Source organism: Carettochelys insculpta, chromosome 5 (genome assembly GCF_033958435.1).
Source record: "Carettochelys insculpta isolate YL-2023 chromosome 5, ASM3395843v1, whole genome shotgun sequence".
Taxonomy (NCBI): domain Eukaryota; kingdom Metazoa; phylum Chordata; order Testudines; family Carettochelyidae; genus Carettochelys; species Carettochelys insculpta.
Genome location: NC_134141.1, coordinates 29,306,997 through 29,330,528, shown reverse-complemented (window position 1 = coordinate 29,330,528; position 23,532 = coordinate 29,306,997). Strand labels below are relative to the sequence as shown.

At 45.1% G+C, this 23,532-nt stretch overlaps 1 protein-coding gene and 1 long non-coding RNA gene across 3 annotated transcripts in view; one reads left to right on the top strand and one right to left on the bottom strand.

Annotated features, from left to right (window-relative positions):
- Positions 1-5,127, bottom strand: part of UHRF2 (ubiquitin like with PHD and ring finger domains 2) — a 129,925-nt gene extending 124,798 nt beyond the window's left edge. The window contains exon 1 of one of the 2 annotated variants that reach the window (XM_074994878.1): positions 4,590-5,127. In XM_074994878.1, the coding sequence (XP_074850979.1) occupies positions 4,590-4,742 (153 nt within the window). In that variant the 5' untranslated portion in view covers positions 4,743-5,127. The remainder of the gene's footprint in view (positions 1-4,589) is intronic. The other variant, XM_074994877.1, reaches the window with a different exon arrangement.
- Positions 5,128-5,367: 240 nt separating this feature from the next.
- LOC142013475 (uncharacterized) overlaps positions 5,368-23,532 on the top strand; it is a 30,805-nt gene continuing 12,640 nt past the window's right edge. The window contains exons 1-3 of the long non-coding RNA XR_012645652.1: positions 5,368-5,464; positions 7,150-7,240; positions 20,433-20,624. This is a non-coding gene — a long non-coding RNA (uncharacterized LOC142013475). The remainder of the gene's footprint in view (positions 5,465-7,149; positions 7,241-20,432; positions 20,625-23,532) is intronic.

The window sequence follows — 23,532 nt, the reverse complement described above, 5'->3', positions numbered from 1 at the left end:
TTGCCATAGCTAGAACTGTGTATCTGCAATTGACTTTAAGGTCTGTTGTAGACCTGGCCTATGTGGGTGGCTAGGTAGACTGAAATGGTGGTATTAAAAACTTTTTAAAACAACCGTTAGTGTCTTCCCTTGTTCCACCCATCTTGAGATAAAGACACCCTCCTATTCATTTTTAAGGCCACCGCCTATTCCAGTCACACTTTAAAACATGAGACAGTTACAACAATTACTTACACATACAAGCTACGTCTACACTAGCCCCAAACTTCGAAATGGGCATGCGGTGCTTCGAAATTGACGTGGCTCGCCCCAACAGGGCTCCTTTTCGAAAGGACCCCGCCTACTTTGAAGTCCCCTTACTCCCATGAGCAGATGGGAATAAGGGGACTTCGAAGAAGGCGGGGTCCTTTTGAAAAGGAGCCCTGTCGGGATGAGCCGCATCAATTTCGAAGCACCGCGGCCGCCCACATGCTAATGAAGCACTGAATATGCATTTCAGCGCTTCATTAGTAAACTTCAAAATGGCCATTTCGAAGTTTAGGGATAGTGTAGACACTGCCACAACGTTGCATTTAGTTCAAACAAACCCCAGCATAGAAACAGCTGGACCACAGGGGGGAAAACCCCTGGTTTGTCTGGGTCCAGACTCCAAGGCTTGGGGCTCCCTTCCATAGAATCTGGCTCATAGCACTATGGAGTGTTTGGAACCTCAAGGGCCAGATCAGGAAAGCCATGATCTGGATTCAGACCTCAGGTTCAGACACAAGGCAGGAAGCAGCTCAGGGCTCTCTGCTGCTGTTTGCTGCTGTTCTCCCAGCCAAAGGAAGGGAGGGAGAGCAGTAGCAACCTTTGCAGCCTGCTTGGATGTTTCCTACCAATGCTCTCATTGGCTGGAATTCTGGCCAAACACAGTGGTGCAGGGCCATGTTTGAGAGCAGGGGCTGCAGAGTCACGTGTGTTCAGGAGTGCTGCAAAGGTAAGCGCACCCCCATCACCCAAACCTCACACCCCTTATCCACTCCTGTGCCTCCCAACTATGACCCCTCACTTCACACCCTCCACTTCTTCCCTCCCAGACCTCTCACCCCAAACCCTCCTGCAGCCTTCCCCCCACCCGATCCCCCAGCCCTCATTTGCACCCCCACAACATTGACACCCCCCCGCACACCCACTGCCTCCTTTTGTACCCTCTACCACCCAGACCCCTCATCCTGAGCCCACTCCTGCACCTCCCTCCTGCCCAGACCTCATAGCTGTAACTCCCATACAGCCAGGGACCACCAGCAAGGTGATTTTTTGGGGGGGAGGGGGGTGGTCCTCACTGTGTGGTCCCCAACTTATTTGTCTACCTGTCAGTGACCCACAAAAGGTTTCCCACCCCTAAGCTAGACTGACAGATTTCTTCCATTCCCAGTTCTCACCTCTCGGAGGTAGAGTAACTACGCCAACAGGAAAATCCCCTTCTTGTTGATAGAGGAAGTGTCTACAAATATTCTGTTATAGCAGCACAGCTGCAGCCTCAAAGCTGTACCACTGTAATGCAGACATCCTTAATTCAGAGACCTCCTTTCAGTTCTCTGGTCTGACTTCTAGATTGGCAAGGGTCAAATCTAGACTGAACTCTATGAAGTTTAATTTTAGGAGAGAAGAAAGAAAAAAAGTTACCATATTTAAAATTGAGAAGTGTAAAAACTTTCAATTAAGCTAAAAAAATTCATATACAACTACAACTTTTCTGAGAATCATGCCAAGTGTCTGTTAAATAACTATAAAAAGTAGAATTGCAGAGAATTAACACAGACCGATTAGAAGACTTCAGTTTTAATCAGTGGAGTTGAATAGCCGATGAAGAGAAGCAGAAGAGGAAGTTCTATTCTGTAGGAGGACAATACAATCAAGAGAAAACGTGACCTTAGAAAACTCTACCCTGATCTAAGCTTCTCCACCTTAAGAGCCAGTCTAACAAAAGCCAGACCTACTACAGCAACACTGGAAGTTGTAGTATAGATGGAATCAGACCAGAGTTCTCTAATTCTCTGGGTCTACAGTGATGAATGCCTATACAGCACTTTGTTTGTTTTTTGTGTAGTCACTGCATGAGAGGGATGGAGGTGGAAATAAAAGCACTGACTTTCTGCTGTAACCAGCTCTATATCCCTGTAGTTAACATAACAGGCCTCAATCTCTCTTTCAGGAAGTGGGTAAATGCATGGACATCGGCATGACTGAAAGTTAAACTGATGCCAACTCTGCCCACTTTCTAACTGTTCAAAGCTTTGTTTCAGCTTCTGGCTTCACAGTTATCACAACTTTAATTCTCAAGTGAAATTTTAACTTCCAGATTAACACCCCTGCCACATAAGTTACAATCTTCATAAATCATCTTTCACATATTTCCTCATTCTATGAAGCACTAAATAAAGTAAAATTTACAATGAAACCTGCGGTACCTTAAAGACTCAGATTTGAGCATAAGCTTTTGTGGGCAAAAACTGGGACTATGTCCATAAAAATGTATGCCCAAATAAATCTGAGTTTTGAAGGTGCCATAGAATTCCTCATTGTTTTTGCAGATACAGAGTAGAACGGCTACCTTTCTAATACTTTTAAGTAAAATTTAGGGTAAGGGTCACCTTGTTGACAATCAATATTAAATCCTATTCCTTATGACTGCTTCCGTTATTCTCATCTCTCTCACTCACTCACACACACAGTTAATTTTAAGGTTTAATTTTAGAGAAAAATAAACTTGTCCACACAATTAGAGCCAAACTGCATCCAATGGCAGACCAAGCCACTCTTCTTCAACCACACTTAAGCGTGTACAGTAAACCCTCAAGTTACACCAGGGTTGCGTTCCTGAAGCCCCCCGTAACGCAAATTTTCACAAAAGTCAAAGGGGGACACAGGAACCAGGCTGCCACCTGGTTCCTGGCTCCTCTGGGCTGGTCAATTTCCTGGCTCTCAGACTGGTGAGGACCTGGGAAACAGAGGGCAAAGCTGGTCAGTTTCCTGGGTCCCACAAGCACAGGGACCTGGAAATCAGACAGCAGCCTGGCTCCTCTCCACTCCTTGGAACCAGGAAATTGAACAGGGCTGCTGCCCTGGTCAGTTTCCTGGTTCTGCCAGCAGAGGGGAGCCAGGCTGCCGCCTGGTTCCCAGCTCCCGGGCACTCCCGGGACCCAGGAAACTAAACAGCCCACCAGGGCTGGTCAGTTTCCTGGCTGCTTCCCCCAGTTGCACAGCTCTCAGGGGTACCACTGTGGGAAGGCAGGAAGAAGGGCTCTTAGCCTGACTAGCTACCCACAGTTGCGGGCAGCTAAGCAGGCTGACAGCCACACAGCAGCTTCAAGTTGTGCTTAACTCGCTTTAAAGTGAGTTGCATGCAATGTGACACCATGTATTTTGAGGGTTCACTGTATCTCTGCTGCCATTACAGCCAACCTCCCTTTCCTTTGTCTTTTGTGTCCTCCCTCTATTACTCTAGCAGTAATCAGCACGTATCATTTGATGCTACCCTAAGATGACAGTATCTACACCTCTAGGCACAAACTAGGTCAGATCCTCTTTGGATACAGCTGTGTCTGCCATTGTCTGGGCTAGCTTGCTATAGCCAAAACAAAAGTTTTAGATAAAAAAAAATATATAATCATCTAAAGAAGTAGGTCTTACCCACTATCTCTCACTACCTAATAAACTTGTTAGTCTTCAAGGTGCTGCAGGTCTGCCCATTATTTGGAAAGATTTTAAGCACAGTAGTGGCAACCTGTTCAAACCAAGGCTAGGCAATGCCAGCAGTAGGACATCAGTGGGTACTGGTACTCCGCCTGTGGCGGGTCTCCCAATGGCAAAGGTGCAACTGTGGGACGTTTGGAGGGGTCAGAAACGACAAGGGCTAATGTGAACAAGGGGTAAAACTAGTGATGGGGCAAGTTACGCTCAGATGTATTCAGTGCTTGCAAGTAAAAGCCAAAGCAGTAAGGGACTACTTCTCGGAGTCTCCCCCGGCGGCCAGTCCGATGCAGAGCGGCCTCCGCCCCCCCCGCGCAGAGCACAGGCAATCCCGGCAATGCCGCAAAACCGTTAGTCCACGGCGCCAGGCCGGGGAGGAGCGAAGCCCGCTCGCTCAGGGGCCGGCTCGGCGCGCTGGGCAGCGTCACGCCCCCAGCCACATACACACGTGCGGGGCCTGAGGGCGGCGCTCCGCCCTGGAAACAGCTTTGCACACCGCCGGGGCAGCCGCCTCCCGAGCCACAGCGGGGATATCAAGGGGGGAAGTCTCCAGGAGCCGCCGCGTCTCCTCCCATCCCCGGGCCCCAGGCGCGGGGCCGTCCAGCTGAGAAAGCAAACACAAAGGAGCCGCTCCGACACCCCGTGGTACCCGGGACGCTGCCGGGTTCCTTCGTTCGGCGGAGAGGAGCTGCTCGGCTTCTCCTGCCTCTCACGCTGCCCTAGGCCCAGCGAGAGGAAATAAACAAAAGCCGACGCCGGCGGCTCGCACGGCCCGGCAGCCCGGAGCGCCGGCTCCGGGAACACAAAGAGCGCGGTGCTGGAGGGGTGGCGGCAGGTAGGGGGCGTTCCCGCCTCACCTGCTTGCCCCGGTAGAAGAGGCGCTGCCGCTCGGGGCTCACGCGAAAGCTTTCCTGGATCTTCTCCCGCAGACACTCGATCTTTGTGAGGCGGCTCAGGTCGTCGATGGTCTGGGTCTCGGTGCCGTCTATGGTGCGGACCTGGATCCACATGGTGCGCGGCAGGCGACCGCTCGGGGGCTGCCGGTCGCGGCTCGCGCCCGCTCTCGGGATTCGTGTAAGGTGGGGGCTCCTCTCCCGCTCCTTTGTTTCGGCTTAGTGGGGCAGGATGGTAAACCCGCGGAGCAGCCCGCGCCTCCCGGGCCGTCGGCCTCGCTCACAGGGGCGAGGAGACCAGACCAGACCCCCCCCCCTCCGCCCCAGCGCCCGGAGCGCGCCCTTAGCGACGGGTCCGCGGAGCGTGGAGTTCCCGGGCACACCAGGACAAGCAGAAGCGTCTTGAGCGAACAGCCACGGCCAGGTCTAAAGGGCACCGCCAGGAGCCATGTCCAAGCCCCAGGGAGTGTTTACCACTACCAGCCGCTGCCGCTCTCACATGGAGGTCACGGCGCCAAGGCTGATATCGCGAGAGCCTCTCACCTCCCCCCCCCTTCCCCCGCCCCGCCTTAAAGAGACCACCACAGCAACAGCGCTGAGGCGGGTTTGACACGCCGTCTGCGCTTCCTGCAAGGCCCCGCCTCTCCAGCCCCCTTTTCCCGCCCTCGCGCTGACAGGCTAAGGGTTCGCGCGGCGACGAGGCGTAAGGAAGGAACCGTGACCAGGGCCGGGCAAGGGGAGCGGGCTGTGCCTGTGGGGCTGGCGGAGCCTCCGGCCTGTGCCCGCCGGGGGCCTAGGGCTGTTAGGGTTCAGCTCTGCTTCGCTGTTAAGGGCAGAAGGTAAGAGCTGGTCTGCGCGGATCCTGCGCTCCACACGGGGCCAACCACAAAGTGAGCAGCTGTAGTTCTTGGGCCACGCACCACCCTCCAGCCCCAGTAAGGCGGGATGAACCCAGGCCTCAAACGCGCAGACTTAACCCCGCTCCTTCCAGCCTCTGGGCCCCCGCGCTCAAACGTCATCCGAGAGCTGCAGAATGGAGTAGAACAGCTCCCAGTGGCTCAGCCTGAGTCTTCCACTAAATCTGAACCCAGCCCCACAAAACCCCGGAGTTAACCACCTTTGTGCCCAGAACCCACACAACCCACCCGTTAAACACAAAATGAGGCTACCTGTGGCTCTCATACAGGGACTACCTTGAGCCTGACTCATCATCCGAGCATGACAGCTGAGAAGAAAGATAACTCTTGTACCTAGATCCAGTTTGCCAAATTTTGGTCGCAGAGCCTCAAAGAATAAATAAAGAACAAAGTACTCCTGCTTCACTGGAAAGTAAAATAAAGAGGTAGCTGCTCCTACTTCATTACAGAAGTCGGACTGTAGCATATCCTGGCCCAATGCACAATAAAAAATGTATCAGCCATCTGGATTCAGCATGGCCCAGACACTGGATACAGATTTCTGTGACACTGTAACATCTGGAAGCACTGCTGTCCAAATGTTCTGTAGAGAGTCAGAGTAGCTTTACTTCTACTCTGTGATAAGATTTGGGGATTGAAGTGAAATTGGTAGGCTATAATAGAATTCAGTTAACTGTTTTTATGGCACTGTTACATTGGTAGGAAAGCAAACATTCCTGTATTCTGTTTTCATAGAGTTACCGTATTTGACCTTTCAGAAAAGAGAACACCCCTGAAAAATAACAGAGAGATAGCCATGTTAGTCTATATTCTATCAAAACAAAAAGGCAGTCCAGTAGCACTTTAAAGACTAACAAAATAATTAATTAGGTGGTGAGCTTTCATGGGACAGACCCACTTCTTCAGACTTCTTACCCCGGAGGAGGTGAGTATCTGTATCAGTATCTACCAACTCACATTGTATTAATGTAGAGAATAGCACATTTATAGAACATGAGTTGGTAAATACTGATACACATGCACTTGTGCTCCGGGGGTGTCCTCCTCTCTATATAGTAACCCTGATTTCCAGCTCTAATTGTACTCCCACGGTGGCCTTGACCGGGTAACATGGGACCTGATTAATAAAAATGCTGAGCATGTGTAACTTCAGTTGAAATAATTGGGAGCTGCAAGTCCGTACATTTCTGAAAATTAGCACCTTAACCTTTTGCCTTCATTTCTAAAATGATTTTAGTGCACAGTGAAGAGCTTTTTGATTATTTAATACAGTAACTGGTCCCACTACAGTGTCCCTAGTTACCATTTTGACGTGAGAACCAGCATGAATTCAAGTAGTGTAGAGGGCCCAAACAGTAGGCACTTGAAACTCTTGCGTTCTGTAAGTTCCCAGGAACACTAAAATGTTTCCCGTGACACAGGCATTCTCTGTCCTACGGATGCCAGAAGTAAAAATTGCAGGTATTGTAGGCACAGTTGTTTTAATAGTTCTGATAAAAAAGATATACAGCCAAAAGTGCTCATTCTAGTCATCAGAGGCAGTCCAGTTTAGGAGTGTGAAGCAATAGAGTACTACTACAGCCCCTGCACATCATTCTCTTCTGCAGATCCCAGCCCTGTGTTCTCTTGAAATTGCTGCTTGCCTGCTGGCAGTAATGAGTCCTTATCCTCTGCATTAGAAGGAGAAGAATCCTGAAGGTAAGCAGCAGGTTGAAAGAAATGCAGTGATACATAACAGGGTCAGGATTTTGAGGAAATTTTGTATGGAGGTCTCAGGATCAATTTGCTTGCGAGGCAACACAGGATCATTTTTTTTCTGGAAATACTAGTGGATGAAAATCCATTTGCTGAGAGACCATGCTTAGGTGTCCATTGGCCTGCTGGGGATAGAGTAGGGGTGGGCAATAATTGCAAAGAGGTGCCACTCCATGAGTTTTGGTACTGGTTGTGGGCCAGCTGTGAACCCCCAGAAGGTATGGAGCCTCTAGTGTGGGGGGTGGGGGGCTACAAAGAAAGACAAAGTGCGTGAATATGAAAGAGAAACAGTGAGAGACAGACTTTGTGACAGATAGAGTGTGTGTTGCAATGTATATGTGACAGTGATTGTGTGTGTGGCATAGACTGGGATCCATACCATGAGACATATTTAGGGTGACCATCTATCCTGTTTTTGGCAGGAGAGCCCCATATTTCAGGCACCAGAAAGGCATCCCAACTTATTTTAACAAGGGCTAATTGCCCTGTATTTGGCCCCCGGCTGGAGTGCTGGCGCTGCTGTTGGCCAGAGAGCATGTGGGAAGCACGTACTCATGGGCTCTCCAACCACACCAGAGGTAGCCAGCACGGGGCCCTGCAGAGGGAGAGGTATGTTAGGTTGTGGGGGGTGGCTGCCTCCTCCTTCCTGGCTCCCCAAGATATGGGGCAGCCAGTGAGGTCCACCAAGGCAGCAGCCTCGCAGTTCCCTGCACCTCGAGGTAGCTGGGGGGGCCACCAGAGCAGCTGCCATCTCCTTCCCAGCTCCCCAAGGCTCAGGGAAGCCAGAAGGAGCATCGACACCACTGCCACCTGCTTCCGAGATCCCTAAGGCAGGGGGCAGCCAGGGAGGTCCACCATTAGCATGGCTATTTTGAAGACTTCTCTAAGTGTAGACGTAGCCTGTGAGATAAAATTGAATTTATGAAAATCAATTTTGTAACCCTGAGTTTTATAAATATTAATTTGACTATCCTCACAGTCCCACAAATTCCTCGCAAAGTCGACTTACTGCTGCCACACTTAATCACCAAACATCAACTGTTGCAACAGTGCATTGTGGGAACCTACCCCACAGTTCCCTCCGCCCCACAGTATTTTGGGTATTTTTGCTGGTGCAGTATGGGAAAAAAGTGCTCCACAAATGGTTGTGGGTGTGTGACATCATCTTCCCACATTGCATTGCCTTCATTTCCATCCCATGGAAAACAAACAGCTGTTTTTCCAGAAGGAAAGAAAGAAGAGTAGAGAATCACAAGGTGTATGCGCTCTGGGGTCGCCCAGATGACTATGCCATGTCAAATAGGTTCCTCAGCTATTTTTTCCCCTTGAAACCACAGTATGGTGCGACTGTCTTAAGGAAGCCATTTGATAAGGAATTTGCCAAAAGAAACAAAGATTGGAAAGAAAGCATCAACAAAGATCACCAAATTAACTGAAATCTCTTGCTTTTATAAGTGAATTATCAAAGATTTTACAAAAAGCAGCAAACAGCCATTTTTGTCTGAGTTAAATAAGTGAAAGTCAGGAATCACAGGCAAAGGAAAACCAAATAGGCTGGCTTCAGGTGTGATGTGCCAGACAGGGGGTCTTTTATACTGACGTGTGATCACCTGGGAGTCTGTGTCATCTCAACTGGCTCTCCAGCCACTTCCCCACTTCCTCCCCTTGAATCCAGAAACATCATCCCTGAAAATATTACAGGAACAATGCAAAGCTTGAAGGAAGAGAAGGGTAGTAAAGGTTAGGAAAAAAGACATTTTTTGATGCAGGGTTTTTGGCTTCCCAGTTCATTACACACACATGTCCATCATGGGGGATGGAGCTCATCCAATTTCTGCATGCATGAATGACTCTGTGCCCTCAGATCACTCAGGGGTCTGTGTCATCTCAACTGGCCCTGCAGCCACTGGCCCTCCACCTACACCCCTTGAATCCAGAAATATCATCCCTGAAAGTATTATAGGAGCAATGCAAAGCTTGAAGAAAGAAAAGAATAGTAAAGGTTAGGAATAAAGACATTTTTGATGCAGGATTTTTGGCTTCCCACTACACTACACAAACGTGTCCAACATGGAGATAGAGCTCACCAAATTTCCACATCCATGGGTGGATGTGTGGTGTGGGGTTGTTATTTGAAGGCCAATTGCAATGGTCTTTTCAGTGTTGCTCAGGTGGTGGGGCCAGCCCTGATTGACTGTGCAGGGCTGTCCCCCATTCCACTGTGGTGGGGAGTCATGGGGTGTGGGACTATTGATTGAAGGGCCAGTTGAAATGGTCCCTTCAGTGTTGCTCAGGTGGTGGGGCAAGCTCCTGAAATCTTTGGCGGTGGGGGCACACTTCCCCCCCTCACAGCAGCAGCAAGCCCCCAAAAATCTTTCCAGCCTTTGGAGCCCTCACCGTGCTCAAGCCAGGACATGATGCTGCCTGGCAGCATGGTCTGCCCTGAACAGCAGGCATGCCCTTTTATTGGGTTGGGGGCTAGCCACGTGCTGTGGTTCGGTGTGGGAAAGACCCCGACTGCATGGCACCCGTGGGGAAGGGAGGGGCTGCCCCTGTACAAATGTAAACCACAGAAAAGAAGATTCTCGGCCTCTCATACAAGCACAACCCCCTCAGCCTAGCTGCCCCATGATGCAGTGGGGCAGGGGCTGGCATCAGCACTGAAAAAGAATCCAAGTGCTTGGCTTACAGAGGGAGAGGCAGAACCGTGAACTCCGTGTTGGGGCTGTTTTTAACAGGTTAGATGTGTTGACCACACTGATAGCAAAGGAAAAAAAGACATTTCTCAGCCTCTTACAAGCATGATCCCAGAGGCTAGCTGGCATGGGCTTCCTGGTGCCAAATTGAACCTTATGGACTTCCTGTTACCTAATTCCTGCACACATGAAGCACTGCAAAGATGGAAGTGGCCAGAGTGGACAACTGTAGGGCATTATGGGATACATACAGGTCACCTTTGGAGGCTAATAAAGTCTATTAACTAGCCTTAATTCGAACTTTTAAATTCAAACTTGATGCTATGTCGAGTCGCCTCTCACAGTATTATAATGTCAACCTTAGTGCTCCCTAAAATCGACCCAATGGTATTTTCAGTGAAGACGGTGATATTGTAAAATCAAGCTAACTGCCTTATGTTCAAATTTATCATGTAGTGTAGACATAGATAGCCTGAGTTTCACACATACAAAATTAATAGTAACAGAAATGTAGCCGTATTAGTCTGTACTCCAACAAAACAAAACAGCAGAAATGCAGCACTTCAAAGACTAACAACATGATTTATTGAGTGATGAATTTTCATGGGACAGACCCACTTCTTCAGATCTATTTTATTTCCAATACAGACTGACATTTATAAGTACAGAGGTCCAAAAAAAAAAGAATTATCTCAGGCAGGACAATTAACATCTCCTCATCCCACTCCTATGTATTTGATTTGTCAGTTTTTAATTACAATTTTTGTTTTGGGGGGTTTTGTTTGTTTGGTCCTCTGCACTTATTAATGTATCTAGGGGTCGTAATGGACCACAAATTGAGTATGAGTCAACAGTGTGACTGTTGCAAGGAAAGCAAACACGATTCTGGGATGTGTAACACTGACAGACCTGGGTTGCTGGCACCAGAGATAGAACCTACAAGCATAGGGTCTAAAGCCCTGCACTCTACCATGTGAGCTAAAGGCCAGCTGAGGCTGTAGAGTAGAGATTTCACTCACCCCAGCTGAGGTCTCAGTGTCTCTGGGTACTACATGCTTCCCTGGGCTGAGGAAGTACATCCTGAGCTTCTGAGACCTTCCAGTAGTTCTTTCCTGACCAATGCACCAGGTGCAATGCTGGCAGACCCAGGTTGCTGGCACTAGGAATAGAACCTGCAAGCATAGGGGCTAAAGCCCTACACTCTACCACCTGAGCTAAAGGTCAGCTGGCTCTCAGCTGAGTCTGTAGAGCAGAGACTTCACTCACCCCAGATGAGGTCTCAGTGCCTCTGAATACTACAGATGTATTAACAGGACTATTGTGAGCAAGACAGTAGACATAATTCTGCTCTACACTGCACTGATTAGGCCTTGGCTAGAGTATTGTGTCCAGTTCTGGGCACCACATTTTAGGAAAGATGTGGAAAAATTGAAGATGATCTAGAGAAAAGCAACTAAAAAGACAAAAGGTCTAGAAAATATGTCCTGTGAGAGAAGCTTGAAATAAATAGTGTTGTTTAGTTTGGAAAAGAGAAAGATGAGAGGGGACATGATATCAGTTTCCAAGTACCTATGAGGGTGTTACAAGGAGGAGGGAGAAAAATTATTCTCTTTAGCCACGGATGATAGGACAAGAAGCAATGAGCTTAAATTGCAGCAAGGGAGGTTTAGGTTGGTGTGTTAGTACAGGGTTTCTGGGCACAGCTAGAGAAATCAATCCAGGGTACCTTTGCTTAAAATGCTGGCTACTGGTAGCCCCAGATGGGGATTTCCTTTTCACTAGGGCAAATCCAACCAGCCACAACAGCACCTCTGCCAGCCTCTCTGGCCAGCCAGAAACCACACAAGCAAATCCACAGACTTCTCAGCTGCTATACCAGCCCAGACCGACAACCCCCAGCTTAAGGTGAGAAGCTCCCACGCTCACCAATTCTTTAGATCTAATATCTAAAGATCTATTAATAAATAACAGGGTTAGAGAGAAGAATTGTTAAAGCAAGATGTTATTTGATGATTCTTAAAAGTCTCTGAAAGTTCATTTCAGGTTACATAGATTGTTATCAAAGCACTGTAGGTCTAGCCCGCTGGAGTCCACACCCTGGTACATGGATCCTCGGAAACCCAAAAAACAAAGGATTCAAGACGCACACAGCTAAGTCCATAGCATTGCTCTCTCTTGTGTGCTCTTGTGTTCAGGGAAAAAAGCCTTTTCTTCTTCCCATAGTCCCTTGAGGGTCCACCCTCACCTGACTCAGATAAGCTGCAGTGGCAAACTTCCATTGGATGAATCACAGAAGACAGTCTCAAATTTCTGAAAGAGACCTGTTCCTTTGTTTTAGTTCAGGTCACTTGACCTTGGGCTGCAGGGCCCAAGCATCTGGAATGTGGATTTGGTGTCTGAGCGCCTGTTTATAGTCCATTCATCCTGGCTGGGGCTGAGTTCATACCTCCTATTGTGAAGCTTAGAACTGAACTATTTTCTAATACAACTACATAGTTGAAATCTATAACTTTACCTACATATAAAATACAGACTTCTAAGTAGCATAGATAGATTCAGGGAATCATCAGCTTTCATTAGACACCTCACATGTGTCATCCCCCCCTGCACAATATTTGGGGCCAATAGCCACAATGGGCATTAAAATGGTTTCCAGACCCAATATAAAAATCCAGCCACATGACAGTTGGATATTAGGAAAATTTTCCTAACTGTCAGGATGCTTATGCACTGGAATAAATTGCCTAGGGTGCCTGTAAAATCTCAGTCACTGGAGATATTTCAGAACAGGTTGGATAAATGTTTAACAGGAATGATATATAGATGGTGCTAGGTCCTGCTGTGGGGGCAGGGGACTGAATTTGACAATCTTTTGAGGTCTCTTCCAGTTCTGGTATTCTATGATTCCATGGTAGATCTTCTATGTGAGTCCCTTAAGTATGATTCCCAAGAAGGCTAAATTGTGAATAAAGTCATTGCGTTGGTTATAGTAATTATAGTATAATTAATTTAAAACAGCCTATTATAAAAATCTGCCAATGACAACTTAAGACATAGATGGAAATGGCATTAAGTTTAAGTGTTGAATCATTAAGGGTCAGTTCACTTGCCCTGTGTCAAGCACAGAAGTCAGAAGATCCACAGTATGTCAGGGTTTTTTTGTCAGTGTTGGGAGGAGGGTATGCATCAGCCTTAATTCAATGAACTGCTCCTTTCTCTCATTCAGATTTATCTGTGAAGCAATCCCTGTACATATGGGGTTCCTATGTTTTCAAAAGGGCATAACAGAGAGGAGTTCAGGGCCTAGGGAGAAACACTCTTCACAGTAATATCATTATCCTCCACATCTATGGAGATTTCCGTTTAAAAGATAGTACTGCCTGCCTTATATTATTGAGAATTATATTCTGCCTTTAGAATCTTGTCTTGGTATGGAAGAGGGGGTTGATCCAGAGTACGAGTCTTCTGTGGAAACATGTCTGACTTCTGGATGTCCTGATTTCCTCACAGCTCCTCTTACATTTTTTTCCCTATGACAGAATTATTTGTACAAAATGCTGCAAGTTATATGTCATGAAGTTTTCTGGTGCTTTGTGCATTTTTTTGTCTTGGTCATGATTTGGCTACATAGCATAGAGTTCAGCTGGGTAAAATTAAGAATATAACGGTCTTGTTTCCTACATGTGGCTGCATTTTGTTGAACATTTAAATTAATTTTAATATATAGTTTGTAATTTTGTAAACTGTATATAAATTTGTAAAATACATAACTAAATAAATACTAAGTTAATAAATGGAGCTATAGTAAGACTAAATATTGACTGTGACAAACAATTGAATGTGACAAAATATTAGTGTTTTATTTCTTCTCTGTGAGCTAGTAAATATATGTGGGATGTAGATAGAATATTAGTATTTGGTGTAAAGGACAATTTTCTTTAAAATACATATTCAGTACCATTCTGAGTATGACAAGAAGTCCTGTGGTGCCTTATAGGCTAACAGATATTTTGGAGCATAAACTTCAAGGGCAAAGACCCACTTTGTCAGGTTCTGAATATGTGGTGTTTCCACGATAAAAATTTTGTTCAGCTACTGCACCTCCTCCTTCAGAACAGAACTGATAGCTGATGGGCCTGGAAGGGACCTTCACCATTACTATGACAGCAGTCTGCTACTGTCTAAATTTATTGCAAGGATTGCATGCCAGATTTTGAAGTGTTTGGAACTGGAAGCCACTCATGTAAAGTTAATAAAAGTGTTGTGAATCAAATCCTCCATTGGTTTTTCTGGAACTTTTCCAGTAAATCCTAAATTAGTTTGCATGTGATTGAAATCTTCTGTTAGTTTCAACTGAGAATTAGTATGGCATCTGAATCAAAAATATGGTTAAAAGTTCATTTAAAATCAGTGGAGCATTTTTAAAGCATACATTTTGACTTAGGATTTGATAAAACACCTTGCTTATCAATGAAGCAATCCTACTGAATCTTTATGACTATAGGTCATATCATTTAATTACAATGGTTGTACTCCTGGGGTAAAAGAACCCTACAGCCAATTTAGTACTTGTAAACTTTCTGTAAAGCTGTCTCAAGTTGTTCACAATGTGTATATAAGTATCGGAGGGGTAGCCGTGTTAGTCTGGATCTGTAACAGCAACGAAGGGTCCTGTGGCACCTTACAGACTAACAGAAAAGTTTTGAGCATGAGCTTTCGTGAGCACAGACTCACTTCATCAGATGCTGGTCTTGGAAATCTGCAGGGCCAGGTATGAATTATATGTATATATACACACAAAGGAATTAATTCTAAGGTTCCAACAGATGACAAAGCTTTAGTAATCTGTCAGTCTGAATCTCTCCTATGCCTAACACAGGTTAACCCTGGGAACTTTTTCTTCTCTTATGTAGGTCTGGTCTGTAAGAGTCCAAACAGCAAACAAAATTTAACATTTTCTTATCCTCTGTTTTGTTTACTTCTTCTGAAATTCAAACCAACAGGGATGAGCCCTTTTGCATTTACTTCACAGAAGTAAGGGACAATTAACGAAGTCTTTGTTTTGTGACATCCCACAACGGCCCATTTAGTTTTGATAGGCCATATTGATGACAGGAGACATCCCTCCTGACTGGGTTCAGTTTCAGTGCAAACATGTTAAAGTTACAAAGCAAAAACTTAAATAGTACCTTATATTTGTGAGAGTAATGCATGCAGCAAATCACAATCATTTCATAAAGTTGACACACTAACTACATTGTTATACATTCCGTACCATCGTAGTCATATTAACAAACAAATGAAATAGTGATGAATTTGCAGTGCTCAGCTAAGGCCTAAAGTTTTGGCAAGAACTGGCACCTCGTCTGCCACTATTACGTTGTCTTCTGAGCCTTGGTTTTTTAATTGTTTTAAATATTATTCCAAGTCTGTAGTTTAGATTAGAGTTTTAGAACCTACAAAATTGTGTAGAACAGCTCATTTAAGAGTATAGTTTTACTCTCATTTCTGTTTCTAAAATAACTTGGGACCTAGTTCAGCACCCATTATAGTTAGTGGGAGGACTTCTATTAACATCAACAGGTCCTTGCTAAAGTATGTTTTTAAATATTGAAAACACATTTTTTCTCCTGAAACAATTTGTTAAAATAAACTTCAATAAGAATCTTTATTGTAAAATAGTAAACGCCCAAAATAGATTTATCATAGAAATTCTAATGTAACTATAAATATCTGGGTAATACTGACATCCAGTGCCAGTCTTACCTATTTCAATGAGACGTGTAAGAGCTGTGTTCGGATGGTGGGCTGAACTAGATTTGTTCCAATTCCCTTTTCCTCTACTTAATAAGAGTCTCCTGCACTCACTCCCACTGCCAGTGAAGCAAAACCAAACCCATATTTTATTTGTCATCTTTGCTGGAATCTCTTTAACAAAAAGGTAAATAAGAATACAGTTTAAATAGCCACATAAAATAAACTATAACTCTGGCTACAAAACCTCATGACTTGATCAATTTGTTAGTGTCCAAGATGCCAGATGACTGCCTGTTATTTGTGAAGCTACAAACTAACATGACTACCTCTCTAGCTACATTGTCATCTTCACATCTCAGAAATTCAAGTTCATGAACCCTAAGATTGAGATCTAGTTTTAGTGTACAAATATTTTTTAATGTAGCTATTTTCTTGCACATTAAAGTCCATATTTTCATAGTGGCCTCAACCTGGTATCTAAATTTGTGTCCCCATCTAAAACTTAGATATGCCAGAACAAACTGTCATTTTTATACACAAAAAATTGTTTGTTCTGATTATGCATTGAATGAAGTATAGATTGTAAATATCCTAAATGATAATCTGCCTGGAGTACCAAAAATGTACTTGTAAAAAAATCAGCATTTGATGTGCAAGTTATATCTACAATCACTCTATCCAGAACTAATTCTGATACTATACATCATTTTTAACTTTCCCCAGTAGTTTAACAACAGTACCTTTAAGAGAATGGGCTAGGTATCTAGTATATTCCTGTTAAACTCAGTCTGCAATCAAGATAACTAGAGTGAGGTCCTGAGGGTAAGGGACCCATCATGATTTGGACCTGAAGCCAAAATTAGTCAGTCACTCAAAGTAACAGATACTGAAACTGTGCAACAGCATCTCTTAAATGAGAATACCACTCTATCCAGCTGTTCCCTTGTTGCAGTTTTAGACCCTGAAGAGATTTACATACTTATGCAGTTTAATCTCTGGGATTAATGTTAAAGACTTGCACAAAATTATGAATCCATCTTGTTGCTATTAGATCTGTCAGCTCATTAGTCTTCAGTACCTTTGGGGTTATGAATTCACCTGCAGACTGAATTAATGGATGCCAAAAGTTGGGTCGTGTTTGTTAATATATGGAGGTTGTTCACCTTAATTTGGAGCACTATCATTTGGAGTTTCTGCAGAATCTTTTTTTTTTTTCCTTTCCAAGGTATAACTGAAATTGTTAAGAGAGATGGTTTAAAAAACAGGTGGGTATTGGCTACTTTTTTTGAGTGAGGGGTGGCCACACTCATATGAGAAACAAAAAAAGAAGGAAATAACGCTAGCTGACCTGGTCCCCAAGTAAGGAGAAAAAAGAATCATTCACAAATGTGGCTTCCAACAGAGAAATAAAGAAACCCTCAATTAACTGTTCCCCAAGTGGGAAGGAGAAAAAAGGAACCTCACATATGTGGCTCCCAACAGAGGAGGAAGAGAAGGAAAAGAAAATCACATCACACCCCTGGTGCTCCAACCTCACAGGCCAGATGAACTCCTCCAGGGGCCTGGCACAATACATTGTGTTGGGCTCCCTAGAGTCTGGGTTGGAGCGAAAATGAGGAGTTCAATGTAGTTTTTTACTATTTTCCAGGAGAGAGCCCATTGGTGCTTCACAGATTCACAACTTATTTCAATAACAAACATAGTAAAATTTCATGGTTTGTATGCAGTGATGATACCTACACTTAAATAGCAGATCCTTTAAAATGATACCTCACAAAGCACACTTTTATATTTGCACAATATTTATTTTTACAGACAAGCACCAATCCATCACTTCATCTTTTAGGATTATCAAGTTCAATACTCATGGATTTTAATCACAAATGTTCCTAATACATCTTTAAAATTGTGCCCAAGTTCTCAGCTACAGAGAGGGAGCACAGAATTTGGCTCATGAGAGGGATCTAAAGGTGGCATCTCCTGAGCTAAGCTGGTTTCCTAGTGTATTTTAGAGAAGAACAAAGGCTGCTGTAAATTACGCTATGTCTGCATTAAAGGAGTAGAGCCCAAAATTACAAAATCAAAGGTGCCTGTCTTTACTGGGGACATGAGGTTGAATGGGTGCCTTCAACCTGAAGAGTAATGCACTGTGAGTAGCCATCCCACAATTCCTGCCATGCATTTGCATATCGGGTTGTGTGCCCAATACCTGATAGCACCCAAACATGGAAGCAGGTGGTTCTGGGTAAATATCAGCCTCCCATAAGGCAGTCATTTTCTCCCTCCCTACCTGTAAGCAATGACAAACAAGTTTTTGGCATACTTTTTCCCCGTTTATCGAAGCAGATGCCAAAACATGCTGAACATGGACCCTGCTCGGCTGAAAATTGCTGTGGCAAGCATTGTAAGCACCTCACATTTTGTGCTTCAGTTTCTAAAGAGTCTAGCTAGGAACCACTGGAAAAAGAAAGAATGTGAGGGGCCCATGAACACAGACATACCTGAGCCCATTGAGTGGAACAGTTGACATAGGCTGGTGATAATAGATCCAACTGATGCAGTGGAACACTGATTCTTATCCCATGAGTCAAGTATAGTCAGGAATCAGTTTAGAGTGAGTAAATCTACAGTGAGGGCTGCTGTGATCCACGTATCCAGGGCAATCAAAGCCCTTCTGCTAGGAAGAACAGTGACCCTGGGAAATGTGCAGGAGATAGTGGATATCTTGGCTGAGATAGGGCTCCTTAACTGTGATTGGATGATAGATGGAATGCATATGCCTACCTTGGCACCAGACCACCTTGCCGAAAGTGCATAAACCTCAAGGACAATTTTTCCATGGTGTTGCAGGTGCTGATGGATTTACAAGGGCCATCATACCAACATCAACCTGGGATGGTCATGAAAGGAGCATGATGCATGCATCTTTAGGAACTCTGGTCTCGTCAGAAAATTGCAAGATGGAACTTTCTTCCCAGACCATAAAATTACCATTGAGGTTGTTGAAATGCCTATAGTTACCCGTGGAGACTCAGTGTGCCCTTTGATGGCATGATTCCACGAACAGGTCTACAATAGACTGAGCAAGTGCAGAATGGTGGTAGAATGACCATCTCATATGCATGCTTTCAGAGCCTATTTATTAGTTTAGACCTCAGCAAAAGCAATATTGTCATTGTGGTGTCTGCGTACTATGCGCTCTATAATATCTGTGAAAATAAGGAGGAAGATTTATTGTGGGTGGCGGTGTCAAGGTAGATTGCCAAGCTGCTAATTATGAGCAGCCAAACACCCATTCAATAAAGAGAGCTCATTTAGGTGCAATACAAATCAGAGAGGCTTTGAAAAACAGTTCTCATGAACGAGCAGACAATAATATCACATTTATGTACGTTGCTTGTAACAAGGTGGCCGTGCAGTAGATATACTCATCTGTATTGTGTGTCACTCCCCAGATGCAGTTGATACAAATAATACAGATCCTATTATTCTGATATCATGCATTTTTATTTAGAAAACTGAGGTAACAGACAATAAAGCTCATAGTGTGAGCTATGATTGGAGCGAAGGGGTGGAGTGTGCAAGAGAAAGTGGGTAGCTAACACACACATACACCCCACCCCTGTATAACAATCAATGTTAGCTTACTATTCCAGTAGCCATCCCTGGGAGCTGGGTGAAAGGCTACCTGTGTTTTCCCCCCTCACACACAAACACTTGCATTTTGGGATGCCTAGGAGAAGAGGCTATGGAATTTGATGAGGAGGATAGTTCATCACAGAGAGCATTTGCTCATTGAATTTTTCATCCCATGTATGTTCCTTTCACTTTCTGATGTGAGATTGCAGAAGTGATGGAGGATCTGGGGGAGTGGGTAATAAAGTATCTGCTGTAGCTGCTTTGGGGAGAAAGAAAAAGGGCGGTCTTTACAGAAGATACATTGTAAAACCCAGAAGGTTAACTCTTGGACAATGATTGAAGTAGTGGTTCTGTACAAAACACGCCTTATGTACAAGGCCGAATGTACCATTTAAGTGCCTAACAGATAGACAGGTAAAAGATACAGCACAGCATAGGATGAGGCAGCTGAATTCACTTTAGTGGCAGCCCTGGTAAGCAATAGGTTGGGTTTGCTCTTTAATCTCTGCATTGAGAACAGGTGTGACAAACTGCTTGCAAAGTAGAGCATTCATGGCTGTGTTTAGCACTGTGCTTTTGCAAGGGGGCCTGAGTTCACAAGGGGCCTGTGCTGGCCAACCCCTTTTCCACCTGAAGATCCCAACTCTCCCTTCTCACAGAGACCTGTAAGGGGGATGGAAACTGAGCACATTTGCGAGGCTTCTGTGGCCAATATGTGCTGGCTACCCTATTCCTTCTGCCTGCAGACTCCAACTCTCCTTTCTCACATAGACCTGTAAGGGGAATGGGGACCAGGCACATTTTCAAGGACTTCTGTGGCCAGCATATGCTGGCCTCTTCCTCTTCTTGCCTGCGGACTCCATTCTCCCTTCTCAGAGAGACCTATAAGAAGGAAAGCAGGAGGGGGAACCTCACTCCCTCCATGATAATCCCTTCACACAGCAGGGCAGCTAACCTGGGGTCCTGATTTTTTGGGAATGACCAAACTGAGGTGGATTGCCTTTGTGCTGTCACTTACAGAGAGCTTTCCCTATTTTCTTCAGGTTGCCATACAACATCAGTCTTCTCTGAATTGAGCATGATAGGGAGTGGATGCTGGCTAAATGTGCCCAGAAAACTGGACTGTATGATGCAATATCTTGTGCTGCAGTGATGCCAGATCACTTACTGCTGGCTTGGCATGAAAAGATGTCCTGTTGTGGAGGATGGAATAAGGCAGCCTTCCCAGAAACCTTGTGAGTACCATTAAAGAGCACCTCTATGACAGCTTTATGGGGATATGCAGGGAGGATTCCTGCTTCATCTCCAGACATGTTAACAAACTTTTTTGGGGCACCCCCACTGTGTAGGCAAAGTGTCCACTAATGTATCTCTCAGGCCAAATCAAATAGACCCAACATAATTGCATTCACCCAATGGAGCATGATTACAAATGTGGACTCACAAGTCCCCTCCCTGTCATGAGGGTCTAGTATCAATATGTCCTGGGAAGGTGTAGGCTGACCTCAGTGCAGTAATAACCAGCTGTGTAAAAATGTTAATATGTTAATTAATATGGCTGTTTATGTAATAACAAAATGGAAGTGTGAAAGAGAGATAGCCATGTTAGTTTGTATTCTATCAAAACAAAACAGCAGTCATGTAGCACTTTAAAGACTAACAAAATAATTTGTTAGGTGATGAGCTTTTGTGGGACAGACCCACTTCTTCAAAATAGAGATGGTATAACAAAATGGAGTAAACATATCATATGACCTCAGGACAGAGAGGAGGGGGGCCTCCTCTGAGTGGTAATCAAGAACTGGCTCCTACTGGAATTTCCTGCCTTTTCTGCTGGTCTCTGAGAATCACCTCAGGAGTTTCCAGTCCCTGAGGGTTTATATCTCCGGATGCTGCCCGAAAACAGTTGCTGTCCACTGAGTGGCAGTGTGTGCACAAGTCACCAGCTTGGAAGAGGGCATCCTGTTCATCACCTACCATCCTGTCGGTCATCTGCCTTCAGTCCTCTCCAGGCTTCCAGCACCATGAATGTGGGACTGCCCAGCATTCCTCCCTGCAAGCTCCCAATCAGCCCAGAGGTAGAAGGTTCTGGGCAACACCCCTCTGACCCTGCCAACTCCGGTTGAAGAAGTGGTGAAGTGACCATCATTTGAGGTATAATTTACCAGTTTATTTTCATGTGCAAAATCCAGTTCGGAATTTTAAGGGTTTTTTACTGTTCACTTCCACTGATTAATTAAAAGTTATTAGTTTGCAATGGGCTTTTCCCCACTTTTCCCTTTTATTGTAACAACTCCCTTAGTACAATTTACCATGTTTTCACCTTGATCTAAGTCTGTTTTTCTTTCCTTTTTGGGCCTACATTCACCAGTAATGTAGGGAGGGGTCAAATTTGTTCTTCTGATGGGGGTTGTACACACCTTGGTTTCCAAGACCCCAGGGGTAAATGTTTCTGGTGACTGCAGCAGGTCCCCTCTGGAGTTAGGCCTCAAACCTGGAAGTGGAGTCCTTAGGTTTCTGCTGTGTTTAGTTTTGTGACAGTGGGCCCATGATGCCGAGGGAAGGATTGAATTGAATTTGTGGGTCCTCACTATTGCTTACCCTCTGGAAAGCGTGTTAAATCCTGCTACTGTATTACTGGGGGATGCGTCAGCCCAGGAGTAGGTGTCAGCAGTTGGGCTGTCCCCAGGCTGCTGCTGTCAGCGCTGATCCCGTAAGATGGATGCTGCTAGGTGGCAAATGTTGAACTCCCCGGAATTCCACCTTTTAAGGAAGGAATAGTAATCCATATGGGAGGTGAGTGCTCCCAAGAGTATTGATTTGGAGAAAGGAAGAAACTATTCCAAGAGCTGGATTTTGTTCCCTGCCAGACAAATCGGATCAGACGTGGTACTTCACTCAGTGAGTGGGAGTAAGCCAGCCAAGGTGATCAGCATGGACAAGGTGTTCAGCCTCACTGGATGACAGATGCAGGCGAATAAAGATTCTGTGAACATGAGTCTTAAATTATTTGGCAAAGGCCATAATCCCTGGAAAGAGGATACCCTGGAAGGAGGGGATGCCCTGAAACGGTTCACAGTAATATGAGAACAGTACAGCACCGGCAAACAGTCCCCAAGAAAGCAGTGAGGCATAGTGCTTTGCTGTATGGCTTGGCAATTGTCAGCTGAGGATTGGACCATTGTGTCCTTATTGCAGATACAGGTGGATCAGGCTGCAGAATCTGACAGGGAAAAAGGGACAGTAATTGAACAACAAGCTGCTAAATTAAGAGCAGAGAAAGCAAAGGTGACTTCCCTAACATTGCAAGTGTCCCAATTTGAAGAGCAGCTAGCAGAGCTCGCACAGCAGGTGGCAGCAGCAGAGCAAGTAGCTGAGATAAGGGCCATGGAAGTCCAAAAGTCTCAAGCTGTTGTAAGAAAGCTGCTCAAAGAGGTTCAAAATGTGGGGACAGGGCCAGAGAACACAGAGTGTGTCAGCAGCAGATTAGTAAGCTGCAAGAGCAATTATAGCTGTTCCAGGTATGAAAGGAGCAATAGAGAGTGACCCCTTAGCAGCTTTTAAAGAGGGTAATGAGGTTAGATCTCTTCTATCTGAGGGTGAGATGTGGATGGCAAGATATATGGGGGAAAATGGTGGGGAAGCAGTGCCCTCTGCACCTAAGGGAATTCCTCAGTGTGCAAAAGAAGGGAGTGCCCCATTAGCCCCTGTGGTTACCATAGTGACTACTTATGAAGGAAATCAACAGCTACCCTCCATTAAAAAAGAAACTAAGACGTTTGCCCTTCGACAGGCTCATGTGATGGATAAACATTTGGGACCCTGTAACCAGGAAATGGTTTTGAATTGGTTAGCCCAGGTATTTGTGACCCTAAATGTAACCCATAAGGATTTTGTTACTGTATTACGTGAGTGCATGAGCCCAGTGAAGTTTTCTAGGCTTCCTTGTGAAATAATCATGGATGGTAATTGTAAACAAGTAGATTTGTATAGTAGGCAGGTATTAAGAGTTTTCTTTCCTCAAGATAGTATTGTGGGTAGGACTTATTCAGAGAAGCAGCTTCCCTCTGAATGCCCAGAGAGGTACTTTTTGAGGAAAAAACTTTTGTTTTGGCTTGCAGACATTGGGCAAAGTGTAGGAGG